Raw genomic sequence first — 18,736 nt, 5'->3', positions numbered from 1 at the left:
TTTTTACCCTCTTTCCATTTCTGTTAAGTTGTTCTTCAATAACCGGTACGAGTTATGGTTCTTGCCGTTATCGTTGTTAAATTCCTTTTGCTGGTATCGGTGGTGTCTTCTAAAGGTACGTTTATTACGTTGTTCTAGTAATACATGCATGCTGGGTCAGTGGATCCCCACTCCCCACGGGTGTTCCGTAGCTAAGTTGACCACACGGACGACTTTGTTTAAATACACAACAGGTTCAAGTTTGAATTCTGTGGGAGACGAATTTGAACCTCTTTGTTAGTCTCGGCCAGTGACAGATCCATGATTTTTGCGGATTGGGTGCACCTTTAAGGTGGGTCAAAGTTCTTTAAAATCACTCGATGTGTTTTTATCCGAATTCTACCATTTTCTTGGGATTTTTTAAAGTTTTTTGGTCGATTTCAAGAGATTTTTCAATTTTTTTGATTGATTTCGATGGGTATCTTTTGGTTTTTTGTTTATTTTGAGAGATTTTCGGTTTTTTGTTTATTACATCGAAAAACATTCGATAAAGCAGTTATACTTCAAAATCCGAGTTTCGAAACTCGACCAACAAATCTAACGACAAATGCCACCTCCGGATTTGCTCTCCTTGATGCCAAAGCGAACGTTATCCCCGGTTGGTCGTTTAATGGCACGGTTTGGTACGTAACATCGGGTGAAAACATTTCGCTGCCCGAAAATGGTCACGGCTTGCAGTTGGGTCCAAACGGTACGATCAACCAGACATTCAGATCAACTGGAAGTTACGATTACGTCCTCACCTTCACACTTGCTCCGAGCCGGGAAAACTGCGCCAACAACTTCACGGCTGTAAATGTTTCGGGCCCGGGTACATCGGAGGTGTTTTTTTTCAAAGAATCACTCGGGAAAGAATCATGGCAAACTTATGGTTTTTCGTTAGGGAGCCGTGAAAACCGAAGGGGTCTTATGAGTTTACAGATTCAAAGTGTTGCGACCGATAGTCGTAGTAATACAAGTTGTTGGCCGATCGTCGACACTCTTCTGATCAACGGGATTCAGAATCCAAGGATGTATTCAGGTATCTCGTCATCCAAATTTGGTCATAGGATCAGGGTAGGGTTATAATTCGAGCATTTAACGAGCTACACGAGCTCGGTAATCTATCCCAGAAACAAAATAATGCTCGTTTGATTTAACGAGTCGGAGCTCAGTAACACCATTGGTTGACTTGCCTAATTCAAAAGCTCGATTTAATTTTACGAGCCGAGTTGAGCCGAGTCGTGATGATGTGAACATATTTCTTTAGTGAGACTAATATATTTGTATGCTTATAATAAATCATACACTCAAAATATAAAAATTATCGAACTTGACACAGTAAATGAGTTGATCGATCTCGAATTCGAACCCTTATATCTCGAGTTGATCCCAAACGACTTGCCACTCGACTCGTTAACATTCCTAGATTAGAGCCCCTAAATCTACCGGTTTTGATATGGGTATACAATTTCTTCAATATTTATCAATATATATATATATAGAGAGAGAGAGAGAGAGATGAGTTCATACGAGAACATTAACCAAATAAGAGAATAAAAAATAGTCGAATCATATGTGAATTTACACTAAAATCACGTGTAAAATCACCTGTGATTCACGTGAATATAGGTCATCGGTCACGTCGCCCGCACACCCTTACGTTAACCGTTAGGGTAAAAAACACATGTGATTTCATTTTCATGTTCTTTTATATAGTTATTGTTCTCGTTTGAACCTCCCTCTATTGTGTGTGTCTAGAGAGAGAGAGAGAGAGAGAGCATGAAAGAGTCAGATTCATCCGAGAAGAGCAATCAAATAAGAGAATAAGAAAATAGTTGAATCACGTGTGATTTTACCCTTAAATCATGTGTAAAATCACATGTAATTCACATGATTTTTCAGATTGCGGGCCACATTCTCCGCACACCTTTATGTTAATCATTAGTGTAAAATCGAACGTGATTTTGTAACATGATTCCCTTTTCATGTTCTCTCATTCAATTACTGTTATCGTTTAAGGGTTGGGTTCAGTGAGAAGCGTAAGAAGGAATCTCCATCCTTAGATGCACATTAGGATGAGATGCACCGAGATACAGCGGGTCAATCTCTGTATCAACTGCCATTCATGGGTGAGTTTGAGATTAAGCAAATGATCATGTGAGAAGAAGAGTTAAAGTGAGAAACATAAAAAGAAATCTGGATCCTTGATCACCTTTAATCTCAAACCTACCCATGAATCACGCTTGATACGTGGATTGATCCAATGAATTTTAGTGCATCTCATCCTAATATGCATTCAAGAGTGGAGATCCCTTATTACACTTCTCATCTTAACTTTCCCTCTTACCAGAACCAACCTTATATATATACAATATATATATATATATATAGAGAGAGAGAGAGAGAGAGACTTGGGATCAAGTGAGACCAGCCAGTTTTCGTAAGACCCGTGAAACCACTTTTTCACACTTGAAACTTCACAGCAAAACGCTGTGAAGGTAACTTTCACTGTGTTTTTGCTGTGAAGGTTCGATTTTGTTTTATCTTAACAACGTTTTGCTGTGAAGTTTTAAGTATAAACAAAATGTAAGTGACATTTGATAAATAATTGAACATTTTATTTTCTTCAGATAATGGCTTTGTAAACAGTGGGTTTGAAGTTGGACCAGCATTTATCGACAACTCCTCTCAAGGAATCCTACTCGAGGCTGATTCCAACAACGATCCTTCCAATTTTGTTAAATCTCCACTGCAAGATTGGATCATTTTAGGCACCGTTAAATATATCGACTCGAAACATTTCGCGACGCCACGAGGCCGAGCAGCGGTCGAGCTCGTTTCCGGTAATCCGTCGGGAATCCTGACAAACGTGTTCTTTTTGAGACATGGGCAAGTTACTCTCGATTTTATCATGGGCGATGCTAATGACTCGTGTGTCGGAGATTTCACGGTGTTTCTGCAAGTCGGAAACACGATATGGAACTTTACAATGAGGAGCATCGGTCTCGGATCAAGAGAGAAGCATTCCGTGACATTTAAGGCGGAATTTAGCGATTCGGATTCAGTTCCTATCAGTTTTGTCAGCTTTAACGAGACTCGAACTAGTGATCACCAGGTGTTATGTGGACCCGTTATTGATAGCACGAAAATATGGTTTTCCAATGGGAAACAATTGGGTAACAAACTTGTGACTTTTAGCTTCGTTTTTGTAACGACATTTCTATTTATGGCATAAACTGTTGTTTGCATGTTCGTTTTCATCTTTATTTCAAGCGTTTTATCTGTAATTGTTCTTCTACTTTGTAAACTACGCACACGAAATAAAATGCCTCTAAAAAAGATATAATCCCCAATTTTCATATAGTCTATTTTATATTTATTGATCAACTTTATAAGCTAATGATCTAATGGTCTAAAGTTGCAACAGTGACAATTTTGTGATTATTGAGAAGTCTCGTGGCAATTTTATGATTATGAATGTTCAGATTGTAGATCTAATCCAATTGTTGATAATTGATTTTACGGGTCTCACGAAAAACATTTGGTCTTACATGATCCCAAGTTTACAAACCAGTATTAAATGTTTCACATTTGAAAAAACTTAATATAAACACTATATTTTTATACGTATTGTTTATTTTATTTTTTTGTTTATGGTAATTATATATTTGGTTTTTTGATGGTTCAGTCTCATACATTAACACAAAATAGTTTTTTTTTTAAATGAAAATATATTTTTAAGAACAAAATGTATGTATCAATAATTTAAACCATAGTCTCCGATCTATAACTCAGTTGGTAAAAATATGAGACGATTTTGTTCAAATACAAGACAAGTCATGGATTTAGGCATGGCAACGGGGCGGGGATGGGACGAGTTTTCTAATCCCCAGCCCGGTTTCTATGAACGGCCCCAGGCCCTGGTCCTCGGCAGATACGGGGATTAATATCTTATCCTCGGTTTATTTTATGGTCAAACCCCGATCACATCATGATCTTCGTCCCTGGTTCAAAACCTAATTTTAGAAAATAAATAATATATATATTATTAAAATATATTAATAAAATTATATATTGGGTACGGGTTAGGTCGGGAGATACGCTACCGACCCCAACCCTGGTTTGAGTCTACCGGGATCCTCGACCCCGGTCACGGGACCCGTCTTGACGAGGAATCCCCGTTCCTGTTTGGGTCAGGTGAACCCAGTTCCCCACCGGGTCAGGGCAAATCACTATCCCTACCTGGGTTCGATTTCGTCAGCCTGAGTGGGACATAAAATGCTCTCTCACATTGATGTCTTTAGAAACGAATTTCATGTGGGGTCCATTAAAATTACCGATTATCAACTTTTTATTTAAATAATAATATATGTAACGTTTATAAATTTGATAGTCGTATGGTAAGAAGTTGGAAGGTCAAAATCAAGAAAATGGCATACCAATCCCTTCCACAATCAACAACCTCTATAATATAATAATAATACTCCATCCATCTTAAAACTACATTTTTTTGTTTTTTTTTTAAATAAAAACGTGCTTTTTAATATCTTTTAAATTAAACATTAAAGTAAATTACGTTTTTCATCCCTGTAGTTTGTTAAAAGTTATGGATTTCATCCATGTGGTTTGAAATTACGGTTTTTGTCCTTATGGTTTGAAATTTATTTCTATTTTCATCCTTGATGTTAAACACTATCTTTAACTATGGGGGACTTATATAGAAATGAATTATAAACTATATGAACGAAAAAATTAATAAAATTTAAATTATAAGAACAAAAAAGGGAATGAATTAAAAACGATGGGGATGAAAAACGTAATTCCAAAATTACAGGGATGACAAAATTTAATGAGTTTAATGAGACTCACAATAGATTTGGTTAGTTATACATGATTGTTTAGTAATGACTTAATGATACAAAAAGTGACTTATTCGGTAAGATTCTAGGGAAGACTTTATATAGAAAAAGCCATTTATTTTCCTTTCCAAACATGCCTCCTTCAATTAAAGAACACATTTATTTCATCTATGGAAGAACCCCCCCCCCCCCCCCCCMCAAAAAAAAAACAAAAACCTTCCCCATTTATACAGACAGCATAATCCACACAATTAGCTTTATTCATACTTGACTTAATAGAATACCAACCGATCAACCCCTTAGACATATATATTGCATGTATTTTTCTAAATGAATTTTTTTAAGAGTAAATTACGTTTTTTTGTCTTTATAATTTGTTAAAAGTTCCGGTTTTCATACCCATTATTTGTAATTCGTTATCATCTTCGTCCCTAGATCTAACTCTAATCTTTAGGGATTAAAATAACAAAGAACCATAAACAACAAGGACTAAAACATCTGTAAATTTTAAATCTTAAAAACAAAAATAACAACAAATTGCAAACCATAAAGATGAAAATCGTAATTTCAAAATCACAACAATAGAAATTGCAATTTTGAAACAAACTATAGGGACTAAAATTGTAATTTACCCTGGTTTTAATGATATATTTAATTGGTTTGAAAAGGAAAAAAAAGGACTGCTTAACCAAAAAGCTCAAAATGCTTCTTAATATGTATGCAAAACCAGTGTTACAATGTGTCTATCAAACAAACTATGACCATGCACCTCAAACACCACCAAACCAAAAATTATCAGTTTTTTTTTATTTTCGTCCTTATGGTTTAGAAATTACGGTTTTCGTCCCTATGGTTTATAATTTGTTACTACTTTCGTTTGTATGATTTACAATTATTTCTGTTTTTGTTGGTTTACAATTCTTTACTGTCTTGATCTCTTGTTTTGAATGATAGAAATTAGTCCAGAAATGAAAATAACAATAAATTGTAAATTATAGGGACGAAAATTGCAATTTCTAAACCATAGAGACATAACTCGAAATTATTAACAAATCACAGGACTAAAATTGTAATTTTCTCTTAAAAAAGCAAAAGACATGGGGAATTCTTGGATCCAAAGCTTCATATACTCTCACCAACTTGTAGCTAGTATTTGCATTCTTGTATTTTAAGCAAAAACCCACTTCATATTCATCATTTCATCTTGCCACAACTCCATTGCCATCACCACAGCTCTCATATGGGTTCTTTTCAGACACCCATGGCCACTCGAACCGCGAAGATGCTCGAGACGTCTTGTGGCTATTTGTTACAAGAATTACAGGTGAGTTTAACTTTTTATTGGGCAAATTGCATGAAAAAAAGTAACGTACTTTAATTTGATTCATATTTTGAGTAACGTACTTTCAAAACTTTCATTTTGGTACCTAAGATGTAAAGTTTTAAACATTTAAGTATCCGAGTAACCGGTTATCATGTTGATATGGCGAGTGATGTGGTATCCAACTCAATATTATTTGCTAACGTAGTTAGTGACATGGATTTCTTTAAATCTAAAATTAGTCATTTTTTTAATCTAAATTAGTTTTCAATCGGTTACCCGGGTACTTAAATGTTTAAAACTTTACATCTTAGTTACCAAAATGGAAGTTTTAAAATACGTTACTCAAAATAGGAATCAAGTTGAAGTACGTTACTTTTTCATGCAACTTACCATTTTCCAGTTATTGTCGTATATTTTGTATCTGGTAGGAGCGTGATTTGATGATTGTATCTAGATTTGTATTTGTTTGTAGCGTAAACTAGTTTATATGACAGATGATTTGGGATGAAGTTGGCGAAGATGAGTTCGAAAGAGAAAAAGTTTTGGTAGATTTGGAGCACGAGTGTCTTCAGATATATCGAAGAAAAGTTGATGATGCGAATATGTCGAGGGCACGTTTGCATCAGGAGTTGGCAGATTCCGAAGCTCAATTTACTCATTTAATTTTGTCACTCGATGATCGTTCGCTTCCTGGAAGGGTAAAATGGTCTTTCAATTTATGTACAATAAACAAACAATCCAACATCGGATCTCCGTATAAACAAGATCCCGAAAAATAATAAAAAACTAAACATAGGATCGACCTCGGTTTATTATTGTAGCCGGAGAAATTGGCGGGGACGTTAAAAGAGCAACTAGGGGCGATTGCTCCGGCTCTACGGAAAATGCAAACGAGAAAGGCAGAGAGAATGAAGCAGTTTCGAGCGGTACAATTGCAGATTCATAAAATATCTGCCGAAATTGCTGGTCAATCTGAATACGATGATTCATTACCCGAAGCCGTAGTAAATGAAAACGATCTTTCGTTGAAGAAACTTGAAGAATATCAAATGAAACTTCAAGGACTTGAGGCTGACAAGGTACAACAAATCTCGTGTAAATTGTCAACTCACCACGTTGTTTTGCGGACTTGGGTCGGATCGGATACGATCAGACCCCACCTATTTTTCTATCAAACGGGTCTAATATATAAAATCATGCCTTATATATATATATATATATATATATATATATATATATATATGCGCTTCATTATTTGATAACCCAATATATTATGAAAATTATTATAGTAAGGTATTGTTTCATATGATTTTTTCATCTAACGATAGAATTTAATATATTGATTAACATATATTTATTTCACAATGTCTACTTTGTTTCATATATATTTGGTTCACAATATGTTTGTTTATATATATATATATATATATATATATATAGAGAGAGAGAGAGAGGGGGGGGGGGATCAAACGAGAACGGTGTCTATTTAAAATAACATGAAAATGGGCAAGTAAAAAAAGTGTGGCTGTGTCTTCAGGTCTCTAGGCAAGTTGCCAAAATCACATGTGATTTTGTATGTAATGTTAGTGTAAAATCAAATGTGATTCGTCCGTTTTAATGTTATTTTAAATATGTATCATTCTCGTTTAATCCTCCCCCTCTCTCTCTCTCTATATATATATATATATAAATAAAGAGGGGGGTTTCATTTAAAAACCTTAAATATTTTAGGAACCAAAGAACCATATTTTTTGTGAGTCTTCGTGATGAATATGGTAACAAATATTCATGAATACTTACAAAATAGGTGGTTCTGATTAGTTCATAAAATATTTAAGGTTTCTAAAACAATATGTTTTCTGTATACATATAATGCACACACGGGTTTGATGGATTGTCTGAATTTTTTGTATTGTTCATGTCTACCCATTAATCTTAATTGGTTGTTCTAGGCCCGACCATTTTTTATTTCCGTATAATCGCTGCCCAACTTCCAAGCCCGTTCTTTTTCTAGCAAATCAGGTTTAACTTGCCATCGGCTCTTGCGAGATCTTCTTTTGGTTTTCTTAAAAGAACGTTTCGTAAGGGTATTGATGGAAAGTTAATGGTAGAATGTAAACAACACCTATTATTTGGCGGATCGAATAAGACATAACCGAACAAGCATGTATGGTTTATATATTAAATAAGTCATAATGGTTATTCAACCCATTAAGCCATAACCGAACAACCCTTTTACCGCTCTTTTGCAGCAGCCCTTTTGTGGCTAAGTTACTTCTTCTGCTAATTTTATTACATTCTTGTTTCTTGTTTGATTTGAGATGAATTAAAAGAGTGACAGGCTTGAAAGGGTGAAAAACTACATAATCGCGATTCAGAACTTGTCGGCTATGTTAGGAATGGATTCATCGATGATCATAACGAAGGTGCACCCGAGCTTGAACGAGTTATCGGGTCTCTCCAAGAACATGAGTGACCGTATTTTGGCTAAACTTAATGCCACCGTAGAATCCCTCGAAGCCGAAAAGCGTTCGCGGATCGAAAAGGTACATTTTAGGGTTTAAGGTTTTCGGTTTAGGGGTTACTCTACGTTTTGACTTCCGTGGTCAAATTGACTGATTTTAGATTCAATTTTGATATAGATTCTGGATGCTTTTCAAGAACCTTAAAAGTCAAAGGATACATTTCTGGTTCTCTAACTCCTTTTAATGTTTTTGCAGCTTCACAATCTTGGGAATTCTTTGAAAAACTTATGGGATCTAATGGACACACCCTACATCGATCGCCAATTGTTTTCACACATCTTGGGTTCGATCACGTCGACTAATATCTCCGCTCCCGGAAGTCTGTCCATCACGATGATCGAGCAGGTTCGTATTAAGTTACATGATACTAACGTAATCGAATGCATCATATCGATCTTGTGAAGCGAAAGTTTTTTTTTTTTTGTTGTCAAAATGTCATAGGCGGAGGCGGAAGTCGAAAGATTAGATCAATTAAAAGCAAGCAAAATGAAAGAACTTCTCGTAAAGAAGCAGACCGAGCTCGAGGAGATTTGTAGGCGATCGCATATGGAAGTCCCTTCGCTATCAAAGACCGACCATATCGTTAACTTGATAAACCGTGGTTAGATTTCCAACATCGTATTATTTGTTGTTTCTGAACAAGAATCGGATTTTTGATCTAAAATTGATCTTTAACGATATGAATTAGTTAAAGGGTCTTTGGCCCAACGATACCCGGGTTATGGGTAGAGCCCAACCTTCTTGAAAGTCAAGGGTTTAATAGTGGCGGATCCAGAAAGTGAGATGATTGGGGGCATAACTAGGGATATAAAAAATGCAAAGTCGAATAACCCATCCAACCAAGTGAGGTTCGAGTTAAATGGTTTTGGGTTATTCGGGGGCATGTGCCCCTACCACTGTAACGTGGGTCCGACAATTGGTTCAAGCCTCACTAAAGATGACTAATGTATGTGAATTTTGCTCGATATAAATATTATATACTTAAGAAAACAATATGAACCGTTGTACCATAGGTGAGATGGACTATGCCGATCTCCTAAAGAGCATGGATGAGCAAATAACAAGAGCCGAAGACGAAGCTTCGAGTCGGAAAATGATTATGGAGAAAGTTGAAAAATGGGTCTTGGCACGAGACGAGGAACGATGGCTAGAAGAATACACCATGGTTAGTTACCAAACTATTTATCGTCGTTACAATTTGGATATTTACATGTACATTTTATTGGTCTACAGGACGATAAAAGGTATACAGTCAGTAGAGGTGCTCACAAAAATCTAAAACGAGCCGAACGTGCCCGTGCCATGGTCAACAAAATATCAGGTTCAAATCAAATAACTTGACTCGTTAAGTGTAAAAATACGATATCCTTATAAAATAATGGTGTTATATAAAAGTTGTATCCAAGTTTGACCTTGAACGGTCAGTTTTTATCCATAACGGTACTTTTTATTTTCCATCTTCGAATAATCAGAAAAAACTGACACTGATATGATGAAAAAATGCAGCTTTGGTGGAGTCGTTGATACTGAAGACGAAAAGTTGGGAAGAAGAAAGAAAGAAGGTGTTTTTATACGATGACGTAAGATCAAGATACTTTCTCTCTCCTATTTTTCTCTGTTTTAGAGAGGAGTTTAATATAGCTGTTGGAGCAAATTTTTCCCAAATCTTCAAAATTCGTAAAACAGCATGTGTTGGAAATGTTCTTATAGAATATATTTATAGAGAGAGAGAGAGAGAGAGAGAAATTTGACCTTTTTACAAGTCAATAACATGTTTTTTCGTTTTATAACTGATGTTTGGTTGCATAGGTACCTTTACTGGCGTTGATGGAGGAGTACAATATGTCGAGAATTGAAAAAGAAGAAGAGAAACAACAACGTCAAAGGGTTTGTATAAGTTTTGCTATTAAATTGTCTAGAAACTAGAGTTGGGATCATGTAAGACAAAGCTGTTTTTGTGAGACAATTAAGACAAGTTTTTTACATTTGAAACTTCATAGCAAAACGGTGTGAAGGTAACCTTAACATTATTTTTGCTGTGAAGGTTTGACTTTTTTACCTTCACAACATTTTGCTGTGAAGTTTCAAGTGTAAAAAACTTGTCTCGCACATCTCACGAAAACAACATTGTCTCACATGAACCCAACCCCTGGAAACCAACATTAAAATATTACATATTCAAATCGGAAGTCGGTTTATTTTTTACTGTTGGAGCCTTATATCAGCTGAACTTGGACTTTTTCTCCTTAGTATCTGATGGAACTTCCGTTGTCTCTCCATGGGCTTTTTTGAAAACAATCTATTGAGATTTCACATATTTTCACAGTATCAATAATTTGATTTCTCTTCTTTGGTTTGTGGGTCCCTTTCATAAGGATTTGTACGTGTAGGGTCCATGAGTAAGAGCTTAAATGAAATGATTTAGACGAAAAGAGAACGAGTTAAAATGACTTATTCGTCCTTGTAGGAAAAGAAGATAACACATAGTCAAGTGGTGGTTTTGCACGAGAGTGTGATGCTGACGAGGCCAACCACCGGCTCTCGTCGTCAGTTGGACCGAAGCGTCGATGGAGGGTTCAAAATTAGGGGCTCTACAGGCGTACAACTAGTAACGAATAATGTCAGATCGTCATATCAAAACGCACTCAAGGGATCTCAAGGACCGAAGATATTTGCACGTGCTCGTATTGATCGACATCTTAGAGAAGATCAAGCTTCTGGTGGCTCACCGTTTTCTCTTAACTAGACGCAATGGCTCGTATTAATTGCATCAAAACTATCAGTAATAAGTCGCCGTTGTCTGTTTTTTTAAAAGTAGTCGTTATCTATTATTATCTGATTTGTTAGAATATTGATTTATACATGTAAAACAATTAAAATTATGTACATTGACGAAAAATAAAATATTATTTTACTGATATCTACATTGTTATAAATAAATTATAATGTCTCAAAATAAATCTATTATGAAGATCAAATGAAAACGATAGGTCATTTGAGAACCTATATAAACATATATACAATGTATGGATTTTCGTGAGTATATGCACCGAAGCTAAGGATTTTGTGAGAAGGAGAGTTGAGATGAGAACGTAAGAAGGGATATGGACCCTTGACCACTTTTAATCTCAAACTCACTCATGAATCACATTTGTCATAGAGATTGATTCGGTACATCCTGGTGTATCTCATCCTAATATGCATCCAATTATGGAAATCTCTTCTTACGTTTCTCACCAGAACCCAACCTGTAATACCCTATGCACCGGTGCATATATTCTTACATACATAGTAGATTTACAGGGTGATTTATATTGATGAATATATTTGTTGACAAAAACACTTATTTTTGTATATGTGGTGTGTGTGTGTATATATATATATATATATATATATATATATATAGACTTGGGATCATGTGAGACCAATGGTTTTTCGTGAGACCCGTAAGACCAATTCTCAACCATTGGATTAGATTTATAATCGTTAGATCTGAAAATTCATAAATGCCACAAGACTTCTCAATATTTACAAAACTGCCACCTTGCAACTTTAGATCATTAGATCATTAACTTATAAAATTGATCAATGAACATAAATTGGTCTTACGGGTCTCACGAAAATTCTTTGGTCTCACGTGAACCCGACCCTATATATATAGATTGATACATATATTAATTTTTACGGTTTTAAAAATATTTTTAGTTCTCGTTTAAACATTTTTATTTTATTTTTATAATTATTTTTTCTAAGTTGTTAACCATTTTGACAAATTTTGAATTTTCAGGAATGTAAAAATTGGCTTTCTGCATAAGCTTCCTATAAGTTTATTGAAAAAATCACTTTTCATATCATTAAACAATTATCAAATAGTCATCTATAACAGATCAAATAAACTATAAATCTTATTAAATTTATTAAACTGATAACGGAAGTCTCTAAATATAAAAAAAAAGTAAAATTAGCTATTATAATTTTATATCAAAATAATTAAGGGCAAATTGCATAAAAAAATAACGTATTTTAAATTGATTCTTATTTGGGGAAGCGTACTTTCAAAACTTCAATTTTGTTACCTAAGATATAAATTAAACACTTAAGTATGTTGATAATCGGTTGAAGTATTAACTGGTTACCATGCTGATGTGACGAGTGATGATATCAAATTGAGTTGAATAACAAATAACACTGAGTTGGATATCATATTACTCGCCAAATCAACCGATTACCCAGATATTTAAATGTTTAAAATTTTACATTTTAGACACCAAAATAAAAACTTTGAAAGTACGTTACCAAAAATACAAATTAAATTAAAATATATTATTTTTTCATATAATTTGCTCAATAATTAAATAATAATATTTTTGAAAGACGTCGTTACGAGCACGACCAAAAATAATCCGCCATGGCTAAGAAAAGGGAAAAAGAAAGCTATGGATACTTTGGCGAAAACGGTCCATTGAAATTTCACCAAAACACTTTTGGGCTCTGACGGTGGGTTGTAGCTTCTTAATCCAAATCCTTGTAGCTTCGATCTTCAAAGGAAGAATGTGAGTTTGAATGGAATCAGCTCGATGCAGATTTGGTTTTCTATGTTTCAATTGAATAAAGAAGTAACTAATCTTCTGTATGTATGAATCTAGGAGGGCTTCGATCAAACGTCCGCCCACGCCAGACGCAGAAGACGAAGATCAAGATCGAGAGCCAACTCTTCCAGAAATTATCAACATCAAAGTACGATTTTGTTGGATATACTGTTAATTAGGGCACAGTTTTTTGTTTTGTTATTGTTGTGTTTGTTTCAAGTTGTTTGAATTGGAGATTTGATTGCTTAGTCCATTAATTTGGGCGTTTTTTGTAAGTGTGTTCTTATGGCTTGGTTCAATTGTTTTAGTTGATTGAGAGTGGAGAGAAAGAACGATTGAAGGAGCTTTTGAGGGAAAGACTTATCGAGTGTGGATGGAAAGATGAAATGAAGTCTCTTTGCAGGTTCTCCTCTCTCCTTCTCTCTCTGTATATATATGTATGTATGTATATTAATGAAACCTTTGGTTCTTTGTTCATTCTGCAACTGCCAACCAGTTCATGTTTCTCTTCTCATAGTTGCAATTTTTGTTGAATTGACAATTATATATATGAATGTGGAGGTTAAGGATCGTGTGAGAAGGAAAGTTAATGTGAGAAGCGTAAGAAGGGATATGGACCTTTGATCACCATTAATCTCAAATCCTTCCTTGAATAGGACTTGATACAGGGATTGATCCGGTGCATCTCATCCTAGTGTACATTCAAGTGTCCTTCTCACGCTTCTCACCTTAACTCTCCTTCTTACCGGAACCCAACCTTGAATATGGTGGATAATTGTGAGGCGTAAATTTTTTGATGATATGCTTGAATGGATGTAGATAGTAACAAGCTTATTGAATCATCCATAAGACGTGTTAGAATAAGAGGCTGTTTGGTTGGTTTTCCATCATGTCCTTCATGAAAAAAGTTGTCAGTGTGTACTAATCTGTCTGTACAGATTGGAAAGGTTTTTGGTTAGGAGGTTATTTCATAGATAGAAAGAGCGGGTCTTTTAATTGGGAGTGAAGGTTTGGAAAAAGCATGGCTCTCTGCATAAAGCTCCCCCTAGAAGCTAACTGAATAAGTCACTTTCTATATCATTAAGCCACTACCAAACAGTTATGTATAGCTAACTGGATAAGTTGTGAGTCTCATTAAGCTGCTAACAAACATGCCCTTAAAATAAGCAACTTATCGTCTTTAAGAAAGAGAGATTTCACCACATTGTAAGAATGTGGAACCCCATTAATTAATCTCCAAAAGATTCTTCGAGGAGAGAGGATGTTTCAACATATATCGAGGATAATTGGTCCAAGTCTAGCCCATATAGTACTCCAACGTGCCCTCTCCAATGGAGGCTAGATGAGCACAAATTGTCCCAGAGTGTCGAGCCCATACAGTGGTATGCCTTGACTTTGATACCATGTAAGAATATGTGGATCCCTATAAGATTACCCTCCAAACGAGCGTATGAGGAGAGAAAGGAGGTTTGGTTTCAATATATATTGAAGGGAAATGGTCCAAGCGTAGCGTATGTGAGACTCCAACACACATAATAAGATCTCATTTATCTATCTTATTTAGTTCATGGATAACGAAGCAGCCCCAGGGGAATGAATGCCACTTGATAACAACAATCATCCATAGTGAGAGAAATCCTTTATCTTTCTTGCCCCTTTCAGCTAATCAGCTTACATATCTTTAACCCGTGTCTTTGCTGGCATAGTTTTGTATACAGCTTGAAAATTTGTATTCTGGTAACGAAATCTGAACACATTGCTGGATCACTTGGTTGGTGTATATCGCATGCTATCTTTCTCATATACTGCCATCTGATATTGATAAATACCTTCACAGATCATTTACAAGGAAGAAAGGAAGAAGTAATGTAACTGTTGATGACCTTGTTCATCTCATTACCCCCAAGGGCAGAGGTGGGTTTATACTTATACCTTTCACTTCCATTAAATTTTAGTTGCTCTTGTTACCGTATGATTTGTATATATTTTTGCTACTCCAGTACCGAGACTTGTGATCATGTGAGACCAACCTGTTTTCGTGAGACCACCTAAAATAACCCTGAACCTTCACAACAAGACACTATGAGTGTTTTTGTTGTGAAGGTTTGGTTTCTTTTTTGTACCTTCACAGTGTTTTGATGTGAATATTCAGTGTTATTTTGTGTTCTCATGGGTCTCACAAAAACAGATTGGTCTCACGAGAACGTAGTCCTACTACTGAATTCATTTATGTGGCCATTGGACCATGTGTTGCAATCAGGGAAATACATTTGTCCTTCATGAGCTTTAGCATAATCAGGGAAATCTTTTTAAAAAAATTGGGTTGGAAAGTAGGATGCTTCGGCAAAAATGGTTAGATCATAAAACTAAACCAAACCAAACGAACCCTGTATATCCCACTCCAAAATAGGGTTTGGGAGGGGTAGGATGTACAGAGACCTTACCCCGACCACTAGGATCGAGAGACTGTTTCTGTGAAGACCCCCAGCTTGTGCATGAAGCAAAGGTTTTTGAAAGCAGACAATAAGATTGGTAGTATAACAAGGTAATCGGGAAAATATAACGGGGAGAATAACGAATCAATGGTGTGCAAGCAAACAATGTAATCAGGTAAAACATGTAATGCAAGTAGAAAGGGAAATTGACCGAAGCACTCCACCTCCCCAACCAACTGCACTTTTTAGTCAACTTTTCAATTGAATTCCCATTTTAGCCAGAGTTTATGCAGATGTCTTATCATCTTATGCATTTGCGTAAACCCGATTTTCAGATTAAAAAAAAGGAACATTTGCATGAGATTCAAATTTTTGCGTAAAGATTCAGATTTTTGCGTAAAGATTCAGATTTTTGCTTAAAGAATCCTTACACATATGTGGAAGGATTTTTTTTATTTTTTATCTAGAAATCAGTCTTTATGCAAATGCGTAAAACATCTGTGTAAAGACCGGCTATTTTGAGAAGATGCTTTGAAAAGTGGGTAAAAAATGAATTTTGTTGATACAATTGGCTATTTCAGTCAATTTCCCAAGTAGAAAACCCCATTAGGAGATCCTTCTAGAAACTGGCCACTCTAGTTTTGTGCCTCCAAGAACTCCCATCAGAGGTCATGTCCCCGAAATGCGTAAATCTGCACCCACGTTATGTGTATTTTATTTGGTCATTGAAGGATCTCAATCAGATAATTAACACCCTCTTTCCCGACGTACATTATGTAGCTGCGGTTCCTGATTCAGTAAAAGCCGAGCTATTGCAAAGAATCCGATCTTTTCTTCAATCAGCAGCTCTCTGATTTCTATGGATGTCGCCATGGTCTTGCCGTTGTTTCTCTGCTACATTTACGTTCGTTCTGAATTGTTAGAGAAAACGTCATATGACGTCGACCCATAACGACGAAAAGTGGAAAACTATTCGAGGATAATTTTGATACCGTTACTCGAGAATGTGGTGTGGCTTATGGTTTGGTAGTTTGTGTTGTACAATTTGAGAAGCTGGTTTTTCTCATCTTCTTTTATGTGGATTAATGTTCTTTTTTGTTTGGTCATACGTATTATGCGGTTTCTCGTCATCATTTTACCATCGTCTCGATACAACCCCACACGCGTAATCGTGTTCTTTTCATTCATAACATTGTTTCGTGAAACATATAACGTATTTAGCATGATTAATATTTGAAACGTAAAAACATAGCATGCTCATTTAATCATCGTAACTATATTCAGTAAGTATACATATTTCGAAAAGGCTTTTGGCCTAGCGGTATCGTAGTCATTGGCTTTCTAAGAGGTCAGGGATTCAAACATCACCAAAGGTGGGGAGAGTGTGTGAACATATGTTGTATATAAATATTATATATTTAAAAAAAAATACATATTTGTGCTTTCGATACAAAAAATCACATAAAATATGTGGATTAGTGTAGGTTTACGCCTAGACACAAACCCTGGACAAATGAGATATTCCACCATATCTCTCAACCGCTACACCACAATACTTGGTAAGTTAGCTTATAAGCTACTTTATGTCCATCTAAATTCAAAAATTAAATTGGCTTATATTTATGTATCTCCATCTAAATAGAAACTCAAAATTAAGCAGACTTATATTTACCAGATGCCTAAGGTTACGAAATTTGAATGGTCAATTCTATTGACCAAATATTATTCCTGCATTTTGTTTATTTTTTGAGTTTCCATAAGGAATTCAAATTCCACATATAGTTATAACGTAAATTCCTATGGTTTTAAGGGAATTTCAATTCCCTTCTACCATGTTTTACGAAAAACTATTATCCTCTTTATATTACTTCATTCAATTCCAACCCACCAATTCACCGTCACCGTCGCCACCGCCACCACCCGTCATCACCGTTGCCGCCACCTGTCGCCGCTGCAGCTGGCACGACTTGTTGCCTCCGCCATCACCATCATAACCACTATCACCTTCACCCCCACCCCCACTACCATCATTGTCGTCACCACCACCGCCAATACTACCACCACCGTTGACACCAATACCGCCTCTATCCCACCAATACTGCCTCTATCCCACCACCATTATAATATTCGATGTACCAAATAGACAAATTCACATTTTTTTGAAAAATTTCACCCCAATTTATGTCAACGAAATGCATAGTGAAACATGATTAAATTCCATTCAAATTTCAATTCCTTTGAGAAATTCCACAATCTTTGATTAAATAAAACTCAATATCATCATATTTTAATATACATCTAAATATCGGTTTAATGTACGTTAATTTTTTAAGTAATAAACCATTTAAAAGAAAAAAGATTAAAGGTTTATTTATTATGATTTAAATATTTATAAGAAATAATTAATTAAATATTTCATATTAAAAATAATTAATATATTTAGAAAATTAAAGTATCTATACTATATTATAAAATATTTGATAAAAACTCTTAAAAACCATCTTTTATACATAAAGTATTATGTATTGATGCACATTTTTTAAAATTCAATAATACAAGTAAATTGTGCGTAAGTACAATTTATTAAGCTCCATATTTGAACTCATGTAACTAACTGTAGATAAATATAATCAAATACATGATAAAATTTTTATTTTAAATATAAAATCTAAAATATAATTAAGATAATTATTGAGATCTAACAGAATATTTAGTTATTATGTTTATAAAAATTATATTATTGAACCTAAAATATATTATTTCGTTATTAAAACTAAATTAAATTATAATAAAAAATCTGAATTAAAGAAATTATACAAAAAATGAGAACTTATATATATATATATATATATATATATATACTAGAAGAGTACTCGCGCAATGCAGCGAGACACATCTTAATTTTAATGTTCTATTTTATTCTTTGTCTCTATCGATGTTATAATACGATTTTATGCGTTTTAAAGAAAACAATAATGATTTT

General features: G+C 34.9%; 3 protein-coding genes across 3 annotated transcripts; all 3 read left to right on the top strand.

The window, feature by feature from the left end:
- The first annotated feature begins 54 nt into the window (after nt 1-54).
- LOC112522716 lies at nt 55-3,256 on the top strand. The gene is made up of 3 exons (XM_025132014.1): nt 55-115; nt 536-1,060; nt 2,652-3,256. The coding sequence occupies exons 1-3, from the start codon at nt 55-57 to the stop codon at nt 3,254-3,256; spliced, it is 1,191 nt and encodes a 396-aa protein (XP_024987782.1).
- Nucleotides 3,257-6,120: 2,864 nt separating this feature from the next.
- LOC112523651 (65-kDa microtubule-associated protein 8) lies at nt 6,121-11,503 on the top strand. The gene is made up of 11 exons (XM_025133336.1): nt 6,121-6,181; nt 6,715-6,902; nt 7,026-7,283; nt 8,538-8,750; nt 8,925-9,074; nt 9,171-9,330; nt 9,743-9,894; nt 9,963-10,050; nt 10,236-10,309; nt 10,539-10,616; nt 11,197-11,503. The coding sequence occupies exons 1-11, from the start codon at nt 6,121-6,123 to the stop codon at nt 11,473-11,475; spliced, it is 1,701 nt and encodes a 566-aa protein (XP_024989104.1). The 3' UTR covers nt 11,476-11,503.
- A 1,622-nt stretch (nt 11,504-13,125) lies between these two features.
- On the top strand, nt 13,126-16,886 carry LOC112522977 (transcription and mRNA export factor ENY2). The gene is made up of 5 exons (XM_025132357.1): nt 13,126-13,282; nt 13,376-13,466; nt 13,627-13,721; nt 15,156-15,232; nt 16,534-16,886. Coding segments are annotated over exons 1-5 (339 nt in total). The 5' UTR covers nt 13,126-13,280; the 3' UTR covers nt 16,608-16,886.
- The last annotated feature ends 1,850 nt before the right edge of the window (nt 16,887-18,736 follow it).

The sequence above is a fragment of the Cynara cardunculus genome (genome assembly GCF_001531365.2).
Source record: "Cynara cardunculus var. scolymus isolate 2C chromosome LG 12, CcrdV1, whole genome shotgun sequence".
NCBI classification, from domain to species: Eukaryota; Viridiplantae; Streptophyta; class Magnoliopsida; order Asterales; family Asteraceae; genus Cynara; species Cynara cardunculus.
The sequence above is the reverse complement of the archived record's forward strand: the minus strand, read 5'-3'. Positions and strand labels throughout refer to the sequence as shown.

What these genes read in the sequence shown, in the direction of transcription:
- LOC112522977 (XM_025132357.1), top strand. An exon ending in CAGAAATTATCAACATCAAA is followed by an intron (nt 13,467 to 13,626) that starts GTACGATTTTGT and finishes CAATTGTTTTAG; the next exon opens with TTGATTGAGAGTGGAGAGAA. An exon ending in CATTACCCCCAAGGGCAGAG is followed by an intron (nt 15,233 to 16,533) that starts GTGGGTTTATAC and finishes TACATTATGTAG; the next exon opens with CTGCGGTTCCTGATTCAGTA.
- LOC112523651 (XM_025133336.1), top strand. Translation starts at nt 6,121, where the DNA reads ATGGGTTCTTTTCAGACACCCATGGCCACTCGAACCGCGAAGATGCTC. An exon ending in GATGCTCGAGACGTCTTGTG is followed by an intron (nt 6,182 to 6,714) that starts GCTATTTGTTAC and finishes TTTGGGATGAAG; the next exon opens with TTGGCGAAGATGAGTTCGAA. An exon ending in AGAAACAACAACGTCAAAGG is followed by an intron (nt 10,617 to 11,196) that starts GTTTGTATAAGT and finishes TCGTCCTTGTAG; the next exon opens with GAAAAGAAGATAACACATAG.
- LOC112522716 (XM_025132014.1), top strand. Translation starts at nt 55, where the DNA reads ATGGTTCTTGCCGTTATCGTTGTTAAATTCCTTTTGCTGGTATCGGTG. An exon ending in ATCGGTGGTGTCTTCTAAAG is followed by an intron (nt 116 to 535) that starts GTACGTTTATTA and finishes TCGATAAAGCAG; the next exon opens with TTATACTTCAAAATCCGAGT. An exon ending in GAATCCAAGGATGTATTCAG is followed by an intron (nt 1,061 to 2,651) that starts GTATCTCGTCAT and finishes TATTTTCTTCAG; the next exon opens with ATAATGGCTTTGTAAACAGT.